Source organism: Malaya genurostris, chromosome 3 (genome assembly GCF_030247185.1).
Source record: "Malaya genurostris strain Urasoe2022 chromosome 3, Malgen_1.1, whole genome shotgun sequence".
Classification (NCBI taxonomy): Eukaryota; Metazoa; Arthropoda; class Insecta; order Diptera; family Culicidae; genus Malaya; species Malaya genurostris.
Window position 1 is genome coordinate 163,848,442 of NC_080572.1, and position 13,245 is coordinate 163,861,686.

Below are 13,245 nucleotides of genomic sequence, written 5' to 3' on the forward strand. Positions count from 1 at the left end.
TCAGAAGTTACAGGGTAAAGTGTGTTGAATATTGTACACCCTCACTTAAACTGGCGGAACAAAAACCGTAAAAAACCAAAACCGTCAATCTTAGTATCAAATGAAAGGTTTCATGGCCCTAATAACTGGATATTTTCGGATACAACAAACATTTAAATCGTCATTTAGACCGCGATGACAAAATTGTATAAAATCTTCAAAATTTGAATAAAAACTAGTAGAGTTTGTACGTCATGTTAGTTGGTGGCCGTACGAACCGACTTCGATTATACCGGTTCTCGGGTTCCGGTGCCGGAAGTACATATAATAGTGAACCCACTTCGTTTTCTTAAGGATGACCTACGCAATCAAAGCACTGTTTTATTCTGTATGTTATACTAGTTATTGCACAAGCCATCCCTTGGTTTCTTTCAAAAATCGAAGAGAAAAATTTTGAATATTATCCATGAGAAAGGCATCATTACACCACTAGGTGGATTGAAACAGGTTTTCTTTGTTTACTTTTTCTTTCACGATTTACTGGATTTATTTTATATTTGACGCCTTTTTGGCAAAATTTTCTGCAGTTTACAAGATTTCGATTTACATTGGACACTTTGAAAAGTTGCAGTAATGGCTCCGTAATAATCAAAGGAGAATATAAACAAAGAGAGGCTATAGCTTGCAGTTAGGCCCTTTTGTTGTGGGACTGTCAATATGTCTTATGTCAGAAACTTTCCAGCGCTTGGCGAATGAGTTTTAAACATGATCTTAATAATGTAGACCTTGACGTCCCGATCAACTTTCCAAAGAAAAGGGCTTCGAAAATTTCAGTTTTTGAGCTGGATGTTTTAGCACACTAGCTCCATATAGTACAGCGATTTCACATTGATATTTGAAAGACTTATAGAACTTGTTTGAAAACCCTATTCTTTCAAATAATCCTTTGTTACGAAGTATCAATGTGTAACCCATTTCATTTGTAGCAAGCAAATAAATTACTTAACGCGCATTTCGAATTGATTCTTAATCAAATGATCATAAATTTTAAGTTTCCAGAACTAAAACTTTGCTAAAGACAGTATGGTCTTCAGTGTTATCTAAAAAAAGTGTCAGAGAGTTGACTTAAAAAAATTCAGGATAACACCGGATCACGATGTTTCATACATTCCTAAAACAAAACACGAAAACCGCATAACTTGGATCCGCGTAAAAACAAACACATTACTTTTGAAACCCGTGTAAATAATGCACGTCAAATTTTGATTGGTTATAGATTTCTCATTAGCTCATTGTTCAAGTACTGACTTAGATTAATTGATTCATTGGCGAGTTATGAAAGTTTTTAATGGATTTCAAGGATAATTAGATTATTATGAAATATCACCATTGCCGAAAAATTATTATTATTTAGTAATATACAAGTTTGTAAGATAAACTAATATGAATAGATTTAATTTTGATATCCTTCTAATCAAAATTATTATCGCCGATCTAAAAAATCACCCGTTCTGGGGTCGCGTCGCGGAAGATCCATTTCCACCAACGTCCATGCTAACACAAAAACTAGATGAGCTAGTGAAATGCTAACCTTTTTTAAAACTATTGTTACCTACTACTATGTCTAACTTCAGAGGTAGATGGGATGTGACTCCCCATCTCATGTCTCATGGTTTAAATGCGACTGACAGATATGTAAGATGTTCGTAAATCATTAGCTGCAGGATACCTAAATCAAAATATCTTTCTGTGGCTGACACAAGTTGTTACGACTGTTGCCCTTTTTCAATTGCGATTTCAGTATGTTGAATCACTGTTAGGTAATAAGTTTAGTATACTGCTGTTCAAGGAATTGAATTTATACCAATCTGATCAATAAATTTGGAACCAGCTTCCAAATCTATTTCGTCCCCCTCAAAGCAATCCCCCCGACCTGAATACACTTGTGCCAACATTTTTTCAACTCTCGAAACAGTTATTACAGTCAATTTCAGGAATAGCGTTAAATGCGCGTAGCGGAAACCGTTTAGAGTCAATTGAAGACATCAAACGTGGATGTCTTCAATTAACTCAAAACGGTTTCCCCGGAGCGGTCGTTTGAGTTTGCTGAATAGCCAAAAGTCACATGGAGCTAAATCAGGCGAATACGGTGGTTGCGGAATGATATGGGTTGAATTTTTGGCGAAAAAATCACAAAGCATCAATGAGTGAATGTAGAACCAATCGTGCTTTCACTTTTCTTAGGCCTAAATGATCTTTCAAAATGGTTTTTACTGATCCTTCCGATATTCCAACGACTCCAGTAAGGTCTCCTTCTGTTAATTTTTGATTCTCGAGCAACAATTCTTTGACTTTATAGGCGTGTTCATCATCAGTTGATGATGATGGCCGTTCTGGACGTGGTTCATCGTCAACGTGGTTCATCGTCGACCCTCTTTGAACTCTCCTTCGCGACATACAATTATCACCAAAGGCTTTTTTCTGAACGTTTCGGGACCAAAAATTTGATTCCGCACACCAAATTTAATGGAATTTCTTTGTTGAATAATTTCACTCGTTGTAAAAATCACCAATTGCACTTTTAATACTTCATAAAGACAGACGTATACTAAACACTTATGAATATTTTGACGTGACACTTGGCACAGAAGGTTTTTATTTTCTATAGCGTTATAGCGAGTGTATCGAAAAGTAGTTAGCAACATTGAAAAGTAGTTAGCAACATTGATTATTGATTATTAAATATTTTGACATCAGTTTTCGATATATTGTAGAAAAATTACATTCTTATGCATTTCACTGATTATATTGAAGAAAATCCTAGTTTCTGTGAAACGCTCGCACTTTGGACTTGACATTCTTCATTAAATTCTGCACAGTTACTTTTGTGACTTTCCTGGTGGCAGCTGTCCAGTTTTTTTTAACTCCTGCTTGTTTTGGGACACTGTACCTTCCTTCCGAAAGTTCCGCTTAACAATTGCCCAATACCTTTCAACTGGCCGAAGATCTGGGCAGTTCGGTGGGTTGATGTCTTTTTCCACGAATTGTACATTATTTTTTGACAACCACTGTAAAACGGAGTTGGCGTAGTGGGCTGAAGCCAAATCCGGCCAGAAGAGAGGAGGAGCCTTATGCTTTCTGTACAGTGGCAGCATTCTCTTCTTGAAACTTTCTTCCGCATACACCTTGGCATTAATTGTGCCCTTCATGAAGAAAATCGATGACCGCAAACCACAGGTACAAATTGCTTGCCAGACCAACACCTTCTGCCCAAACTTTTCCATTGTCACCGTGGTGTCAGCGTCGTCCTGGTACACCGATTTCGTATAATATTGCGATCCGGGCAGCGCTCGAGTCTTCCTTGGCGTAGGTTTCGTCGTCGATCAGGATGCATCCGTCTTCATTCTGTAGAATCCGGTTATACAGTTTTCGCGCTCTTGTTTTGGCCTGAACTTGCTGTACCAGTGACTTTTTCGGTACCTTCTATTCCTTGTACGTTTTCAGGGAGTTCTGAACTTTGATCCTTTGAATCATCCCGATGCTGGTGTTGAACTGCTTGGCCAAATCCCGCGTCGACGCCGATGGGTTTTTCCTGATGTACTCACCCACTTTAAGGCCGGGCTGGCTGGGACCCGTTTTCCTATCGGATCGGGACAAATCCTTCATGGAAAGGGTCTTACCGAACTTCTCGATAATATTTTTGACACTGGTGTGGTGCACTTTCATCCGTTTTGCAATTTCGTTGTACGTGACACCACTTTCTGAGCACCAAGTGTGCAGAATTCTCTTTCGCGTTTCCGGATCAATTCGACTCATCATTGAAACGATAAACCGTATCGAAACCAATCGATTGCGCAGCTGTTATTGACATGTAAACAAACATGTCACCGTAAAACAGGCTGCAAAAAAATTAAGCCATTTCAGAGTAATAACTGTGTGAATGTTGCTAACTACTTATCGATACACTCCTTAACTTTCCTTTTTACGGCCCAACCGTCATAAGAAGTTTTTTGTGAGATCCTTCGTACACGAACTAACTAAAGCAAAGTTTAAAATTATTCGATTCATTGGTTGAAACGAAGCAACAAAATTTCAGATGTGAACGCTTTGCTTGACATTGCTGAATGAGAAACCTATATTATAGAGAAAATGGTTTTACGAGAGTAGCTGCTGCTGAGCAGATCTGCACCCTTGTTTTAAAATTTGTCTGTGCTCTCAGTGTGTATAGTAACACATGACAATACAGAGGAATGAAGTGTTCTGTCTCATTAGTATTGGATGAAAATGAATAACTTTGCTTCACGATGTGCTACAAGATTAATTTTATTTGAATCAAACTTCCGATTCAGTAATCACAGGAAGATATGTGCGAAAAAAAATATTCGCTTTTCTCAGAGAATGCTAAACCGATTTTCACAAACTTTGATTCAAATGACAGATCTTGAAACGCTGTACAGAATTCCTGAATTTTATCTTGATACAACTTCCGGTTTCGGACTCATGATATGATTTGATTTAGAGGTTTTGTTTTATTAATGATCTTGTGAATAACTTAAAAACTCTTCGTGACATAACTATTCCAGTGTGGGGGCTTTGTTAGGTTTTGGCCAATCGAATCTACTTTAACTATACCGGTGCTAAGTGTCGAAAATAGTGGTCCAATATTCCCAAATAGAGCTCATGCCGATTTGTCGGAGATGGCTGAGCCGATTTTCATAAACTAAGATTCAAATGAAAGATATCATGGTCATACACAAAAATTGTGAATTTTATCCGGATCCGACTTCTAGTTCCGGAACTACAAGATACTCAGGACCTAAACTTCTAAACCATCGATTAAGGGCGATGCGAAAAACGGAAAAAAGTTCTTTAAATTGGGCTCGACACTTTTGAAAAGGTTATGCTATTTTATACCTAAATGAATTTTCTTGCTATTATTCATGATTCAACGAAGACTAATTTAATGAGAACATCAGAATTTCGCTTCGAGTATTTTACTTTATTCCAGTAGCAGAAGCATCATACTAAATAATGTTTTATATTATTTAAATAAATGGAAATACGATTAAGTTTATGCTTCAGGAAAATTGCATTTGAGTTTGAAAGTGTTTTAAAAGTGTAAAAAAATCAACTTTTAAACGCGTCATATACCATTTGATTCAGCTCGTCAAGATCGCAAAATGTCTGTGTGTATATGTGTGTGTAACAAAAATATACACTCATTTTCTCTCTGACATGGCCTTCAATCTAAACCGATTTATAAAAACTTTAATCGAAATGGACGGTTCTGTAGTTCTAATATTTGTTTTTAATTTTTATTGGACATCCGAGCCCGGAAGCACAGAGCGATATGCACTAAAACTAAGAAAAAATTAGATTCAAAAGAAACGGCTTAGGACCGTACTGAAAATATATTAATTTTATTTAAATCACTGAATTACTAAGTAAGTAATGTAAGAATTCCCATTTCTTGAGACTCCCTGCTTAAAACTATTCCAATTTGAAGAGCTCTTTATTTGATGGTCAAATAAACCGACTTTGGCTGTAGCCATTCCCAGTTTCGGTTCCGGAAGTGCCGAAAATTGAGGTCGAAAGGTCCAAAACGGAGGTCACTTCAATTTTTAAAAATGATTTAATAGAATTTTTTGGAACTGTTATTATAGTTAAGTTAATTATAATTGATTAATGTTATGTAATTAATGTAATTTAAAGCCTTCTGCTATAATGATAATGTAAAAAACCTATTATTAATTCACCTAGTGGTGTGATAATGCCTTTCTCTTTCATTGAAACAGTCTCATTAAAATATTTTTTGCCTTTTTATTAAGATAATTTCTAACATTAATTAGGGTTCAATTTTGACACCAATTTATTCAGATTGTTTCGAGTAGTTCACAAAAGCAACGTTTATGTCACATACTCGATATCATTTCTGTCCCGGGTTGGCGGTTCAATACATAGGACGCTGGTCTTACAAGTTGTCGTATGTTCGAGCCCCGTCCTGGAAGGATTTTTAGTGTCAGTAGGATCCATAGTGTAATAGCCATGCAATGATTCTGTACACTAAGAATCGGCTGCGATGTCTGTTGAAAAGAAAAGGCCAAATTCCACAAAAGGAATGTAATGCCAGGACTTTGACTTTGCTTTCGAAATCATTTCTCAAACCACAAGTACCTGACATTATATATAAAAGTCCAAGAAAGTCGATTTTTCTAAAAAAAATTATTTTTTAAGTGGCACTAAATTTCGACGTTTCATTAAATTCTTAGACTTTTGGCATTTAAAAATTTTGTTTTGTGTCCCAAAAAGTCGATTTATTACAAAAAAAATTAGATGACACTAAATATCGACATTAATTACATAAATTGTAATGACATTTCACATAAAAAAAATTTTCTTCTTCTGAATTTCCATGGTGATTTTTCAAGATCGAATATGATCACATCTCCGAACCGGGAATGCTTGACATAAATTTTCCAAACTTGATCAGAGACCACATTTTTCAAAAAGTTTAATCCTATGTGAAAAGAACAGTTAGTTGATTACGTCATGACCTTCGAATGGCCCAACAGTAGCCTATATTTCAAAGAAGCCTAAAAATGAATTTTTGACGTCACGCTAATCCACATATGATGCAATTCATAATTACTTAATTTGTTTACAGAAAATTTAGAATCAAGCACATTATCGTGAAGTTACATGTTTAAGAATATATGCATGAATTTTGTTTTAATGCAGGCTTGGAAAATATGAGGTTATTTGCAAAAAGATTCTAAAAGGGTGATGAAGCTTGATGTCAACGGATATCTTGATACACTTTATATTATTACAATCATTTCAATACTTACATCCGGGGGTGGACTGCCATGGCCCGTGCACTCAATATGGCCGCCAGAGTTGTTAGAAAACTCTACTCGATGCTGCGGTTCACTGAGAAAAACCGGTCCCTGAAGATCCAGCAGTATAACACCTGAAATCCCGAGAAGTAAAGAGATGTCAATATAATATATTGCTAGGCAAAACCGAACGTTTTCATTTTCTCAAAAAGCATTAATTTGACTAGGTAATTGCAGACGATTAATCGGACGATTAACAATCGGAAATAACATTATCCTCATTTTTTTATCCACTCAAACTGGTTCCTTGGTCTCAGTGAAGCGCAGAAACTTCACTTCAATTACAGAGAAACGAAAACCCAGCATCCTCTGCGAAGGAATCATTTTTCTATCTGTACCCCATCTAAAACAATAGAATCATTAATAATTTATATCGAGGGAAATATTTCATTTCCATTTGCACCATCGCCACACCATTTTGAAGATGCTGTGCCTCCCACCCCGTTCATCTGATGTATGCCTTGCAGCTCTATTTCTTTGTGTCGCTACCAATGCTGACGTCGACCACCCAACCGAACCAGGTGAGTTTTCCGACGAGATCGGAACTTGCAGGTATTTTATTTTATGAAATATTTCGCAATAAATCAGATTGCTTTAGGGCTGGAGGGTGTTTGGTTTGGACCGGGAGAGGCAAAGGAATTTACGATATTTTATTTACATTCTCTCACTTCAGCAGCACTGGGTTAGGTGCCCGAAGCCACATACACCAACCGACGACCTAATATTTGAGGTAGGTGGGAAGAAAAGTCCATGGAAGTTCACAGCAGTCAGCAGGCAAAGCTAGGATGAGCTGGGAGATTTTCTTAGTTTCGAAGCATGGGAAATGAAATGAGGAAGGCGTCGTGGGTGAATTGATTGAGGAAAACCCCAAGACTGGGGTGAGAGTGAAGATGTACGTTACGTGAGTTTATGGCTTTTTCCAAGTTTGCCGTGGCTGACTTGGTGTGGATGGAGAGGGCTGCGGTTGATGAACGAATTGAGAGAAAAATCAAACGACCGTGAGGAGAATCATTGTCGGTCGGACAGATAAGGCAATTGAATGAAATGGGAATTTTACTCGGCTTCTGGGTAGAAGCGTTATTGGTTGCAGGATATCCCAACGTACCAGAGTGAAATCGAAATACTAGGAAGATTTGTTTTAATGTTTTTTCTCTTCAGAAGTGGGATAAATACCAAATAACAATCACTGTTAGGCGCATCTGGACAATCGAATTGATAACTAGTAGGGTGTTTCAAACAAACTTACACCACATATTTCTGCTGAATGAATCTTATCTATGAATCTTATTTATGTAATCTACCGAAATATTTTAAATAAATGTTATGAAGCATTTATAACAACATTTATAAATTTTAAACACATTTTTGGACAATTCTAATTTGGACTGTGAAACATGATCACCTATTCATAAGTTTATTACCTCAGTAATCGATCTTATAAACACACGTAATTCCCACATTTTCATAATATCTATCAAATTCATAAAATCCATTCATACGTCTCCCAGCGTCTAGCATCTAGTCTAGTGCAATGAAATTAAACCATTTATTACAAGATTTGAAGAAGATCATTTAGATTACAGCTGAAGGTTTATGAATGAAAACGTTTCTGGCTTGATATCCAACTCTAATATTGCTTCTGGTCATCGCTATTAATTGCGCAGCTTAAAGAATTGATTGTTTTTTAATTTCAACAGTTTGAAACGGTAACAATAAATTGGAAATTCTAAAACTTTACATTTTGCAACTAACGACACAGAGAACAGCCATCTAAGTAGAGATTTCAATTTGTGTAAGAAATTTAACCCAGCCCAGTAATCCCTTATGGGCTCTTGAATTCGGGTTTTCATACAATGGTAATTCAGGCGTGCAAAGTCATGCCCAACGGAGATTTTTAACGGATTTTTACTTGTATGCTTTACACAGCTTTTTTGAAAAAGTTTGTACTAGTTTGAATCTCTGTTCTCTGTGGTTGATTTGTATGGAGCAGGACGTTAAATTTCTTACACAAATTGAGATCTGTACTACTGTTCTCTGTGCCATTTCTGACTGGTAAGCTGAATTTAAGCGTGGCCGTGAAAATACCAATGATGTACAACACTCTGGTCGTTCAAATGACACCATTTTTTCGAGAATCATCTCAAAAGTTCATCAATCGATGTTGGAAAATCGAAAAGTGAAGTTACAGGAGAGAGCTGACATCGTAAAGATCTCAGTTGCCATCAAAAGAATGAAAAATCTATACACCTTAGAAACATTGCAGATTCACTTAGCGAATGTATTTTTCTTAAAATATTTCATCCTACTTATGAATAGGACAGTCAAATCAAACGATTTCTGTAGGGAAAGGATAAATTGCTGGAATGAAACAGATAAAAGTTTTCCTCTCCTTTTCCCCATCAGACATTCCGAAGACAGTTCTACGAAAGTTATCACATTGAGCTGGAACGTGACGAAAACTTCAGCAGCACATTGCTTTGTAAATATAATGATTACAACGATTGAATGATGACGGAGCAACGACGTATAATGAATGAACGGAATTTTACGAAGGGTATTTCATTTTATTATCCTAGAATGTGCGTCTAGGGCGGATCAGAGATAAATGGTTCTTGTAGCTATAGCAAGATTATTCGATTTCCTATCTCTCGGTATAATTTGTTGTGAGAGACTTCATAAGTAAATAGTGTATGGCCATATTAATATCAACTTATTGATTATTTCACATCATTGGTGTTTGTTTCAATACTTTATGGAATATGAGTAATCATGTTAAGGTTAATATTATCCAGCGTTATATAAAATCATATACATAATTATTTTCAGAAGACACAGATTAATGGAATTGTAATCTGCACGCATAGTTTTTGACAGTATTTTTTCACATTATGATCCAACCAGCCAACAACCAAAATTTGACTTTAACTTGATTATTGTGTTTTGTAAACTAAAGAAGTTACAGCTTAAAAAAATTACAGTTATTTGCCAAACTTCAAGTTCCTGATGAACAATAGTGATTTCAACACTAGAACATGATTTCACTGTTTAAGATCAATACATTTTTTCATAGTGACCTCTCTTTTAGAAGTAACAGTTCTCGAGATATTTATACATGAATTTTAAATTTTTCGTATGATTGGAAATGTTTTTTTAATCCTTCGTCAATGATTTCGTTATAATCAGGCACAAAACATGAAAATTTGAAATTATAGTCTCATACTTATACTCAAATTGCACTCGGATCTGATTTCCGGCTCCAGAACTACAAGGTGAAGAATGTTTAAGGATTGTATCGATAAGTAGTTAGCAATATTCAAACAGTTATTACTCTGAAATGGCCTTATTTTTTGCAGCGTGTTTTGCGGTGACATGTTTGTTTACATGTCAATAACAGCTGCACAACCGATTGGTTTCGGTACGGTTTATCGTTTCAATGATGAGTCGAATTGATCCGGAAACACGAAAGAAAATTTTGCACACTTGGTGCTCAGAGAGGGGTGTCACGTACAACGAAATTGCAAAACGGGTGAAAGTGCACCACACCAGTGTCAAAAACATTATCGAGAAGTTCGGTAAGACCCTTTCCATGAAGGAAAACGGGTCCCAGCCAGTCCCGGCCGGGATTAAAGTGGGTGAGTACATCAGGAAAAACCCATCGGCGTCGACGCGGGATTTGGCCAAGCAGTTCAACACCAGCATCGGGATGATTCAACGGATCAAAATTCGGAACTCCCTGAAAACGTACAAGAAACAGAAAGTGCCGAAAAAGTCCCTGGTACAGCAAGTTCAGGCCAAAACATGAGCGCGAAAACTGTATAACCGGATTCTACAGAATAAAGACGGATGCATCCTGATCGACGACGAGACCTACGCCAAGGAAAACTCTCGAGCGCTGCCCGGACCGCAATATTATACGAAATCGGTGTACCAGGGCCTGGACGGCGCTGACACCACGGTGGCGATGGAAAAGTTTGGGCAGAAGGTGTTGGTCTGGCAAGCAATTTGTACCTGTGGTTTGCGGTCGTCGATTTTCTTTACGAACGGCACAATTAACGCCAAGGTGTACGAGGAAGAATGTTTCAAGAAGAGAATGCTGCCACTGTACAGAAAGCATAAGGCTCCTCCTCTCTTCTGGCCGGATTTGGCTTCAGCCCACTACGCCAACTCCGTTCTACAGTGGTTGTCAAAAAATAATGTACAATTCGTGGAAAAGAACATCAACCCACCGAAATGCCCGGATCTTAGGCCAATTGACAAGCGGCACTTTTGGAAGGAAGGTACAGTGTCTCAAAACATGCAGGAGTTCAAAAAAATTGAACAGCTGCCACCAGGAAAGTCACAAAAGTAACTGTGCAGAATTTAATGAAGAATGTCAAGTCCAAAGTGCGAGCGTTTCACAGAAACTAGGATTTTCGTCAATATAATCAGTGAAATGCATAAAAATGTAATTTTTCTACAATATATCGAAAACTGATGTCAAAATATGTTTTTTCGCTTTTTTATTCAATAATCAATGTTGCTAACTACTTTTCGATACACTCCTTAACAATTTTGTACCGTCACTAAAAGCGACGAAGTAAAACACGTTATAAATTTATAAACTGGGCTCAAAAATATTTCAAACGGTAGCTATTGTCAGTAGAGGGCGAAAAAACGTCACCGGTCATCCTGGTTTCCGGTTTCCGGTTTCCGATTCCAGAAGCACCGGAAATAGTGGTCATATACTCAAAACTGGATCTCACTCACTTTTCTCGGATTTGGTAAAATCTACATTTATAAACTTAGGTTCAAATGAAAAATTTTGTGGTCCCATATGGATTACCTCCAATAACTTATGTATTATAAGTGTATAAAATGTCGAACCGTCGATTAAATTAAGATGCCAAAGTCGAATAATTCTTCTAAATTTTATTAAACACTAATAGAATGTGCAGGTCATGTTACTTGATGGCCATATGAACCGACTTAGATTATACTGGTTCCCGGATTACGAAATTATTTCTTAGTGTTACTACAATAATGTAACTGCAATAATAGAACTCATTCCGTTCCCACATAGATGACCTAACCTTGATGTTGATGTACAATCAAACTTTATTGTTTTCTATCAAGAATAAAAAAAAATATTTTGAAGAATACCACAGTATTATACATGAGGTGGATTGTATCAGTTTTTTATGATATATCGGCCTCATACACAATAACATTGCATGAGCGAGATAAGTCATTGTCATTGTCCTTGCAAGAGTGAGATAAGTCATTGTCCTTCCGATAAGTTGGTAAACCATCAACATTTTCTCTTCGTTTCCAGGGAACGATTAAGAAAGGGGCAGCCATTAATGGCGACAATTATCATAAAACAAGTAATTCTAAAGACCTCACTGTACTTGTTAATATCTAATGTGGTTGTGCGAAAGAAACAGGCAACCTTCGACACTCATTTTGAAACAATGTCTCGGGTATCTAAATGATCGATACAAGTGTATAGTTGTTTAGTGAATTCAAAAATACCCTTTTCAAATCAGAATGCGGTTAGTGTGCAAACCGCCAAGATCGTCGTCACTCAACGTAACTCAATTACGTAGAATTATCAAATTCAACCTAATGCTAGTAAATTATTTGAATGCTAAACAAAATGTATAGCTTTTCGAACTTGCATAAAATAAATTGTTATCAAAGAAACCCTCATAATTTATCTCAACGACACTTACCATTGCCCGAACCCCATTTCAAAAATTAAACTGTTAGTAATCTGTAAAACACACTTTCCAATACTTCTAATACTCTGTTCCTCGCTTGACAATATTCCGGTGACCATCCAATGGAAAATCTTGCCATTAACTCGCATATTTCGAGATCCCGTTTCTGGCAGGAGTTATAACGAGCACAAATACTTAGTAGTTCTTGTGAAGTTCAGTCAAACTCGAACTCGAATGAAAAGCTCAGCTAGACTGAAAAAAAATCCATTCAGTGGTTGAAAAGGTAAAATCCAACAAACACACAAAAGAAAAGCCAAATTCACGAGCCGCAACATTTTAGTCCCGCAAATAATAGACTTTCCCCTCATTGCTCTTCGCACAGGAGCAGCTTTCACTTCTATTATAAGACGGTAATTTTTTTTCTTGCAATCGTGCAACGTAGTTCAGGTTTGAAGGAAGGTTACCAAAGCATCTGAAAGAGCAGTATGCTTTCATTGAGAAACTCTTATTTCGTACCTCTGCATTTGCAATCAGTTTCGCAAAAAAAATGATGCTTCGAAAAATGGAAAGAGTTCTGTTGTATGGAAAATTTGAAACGTTTTTCCCGTTCAGGCTGCTATTTGTATTGCCATTTTCTTTCTCTTCGATGTTGTATGTTTATTGTTATTACA

At 36.7% G+C, this 13,245-nt stretch overlaps 1 protein-coding gene across 9 annotated transcripts in view; it reads right to left on the reverse strand.

Moving 5' to 3' along the window:
• LOC131437430 (cell adhesion molecule Dscam2) overlaps positions 1-13,245 on the reverse strand; it is a 249,507-nt gene that overhangs the window by 135,226 nt on the left and 101,036 nt on the right. For all 9 annotated transcript variants that reach the window (XM_058606769.1, XM_058606762.1, XM_058606766.1 and 6 more), the window contains exon 3: positions 6,828-6,949. In XM_058606769.1, coding sequence (XP_058462752.1) covers positions 6,828-6,949 — 122 coding nt within the window. The remainder of the gene's footprint in view (positions 1-6,827; positions 6,950-13,245) is intronic.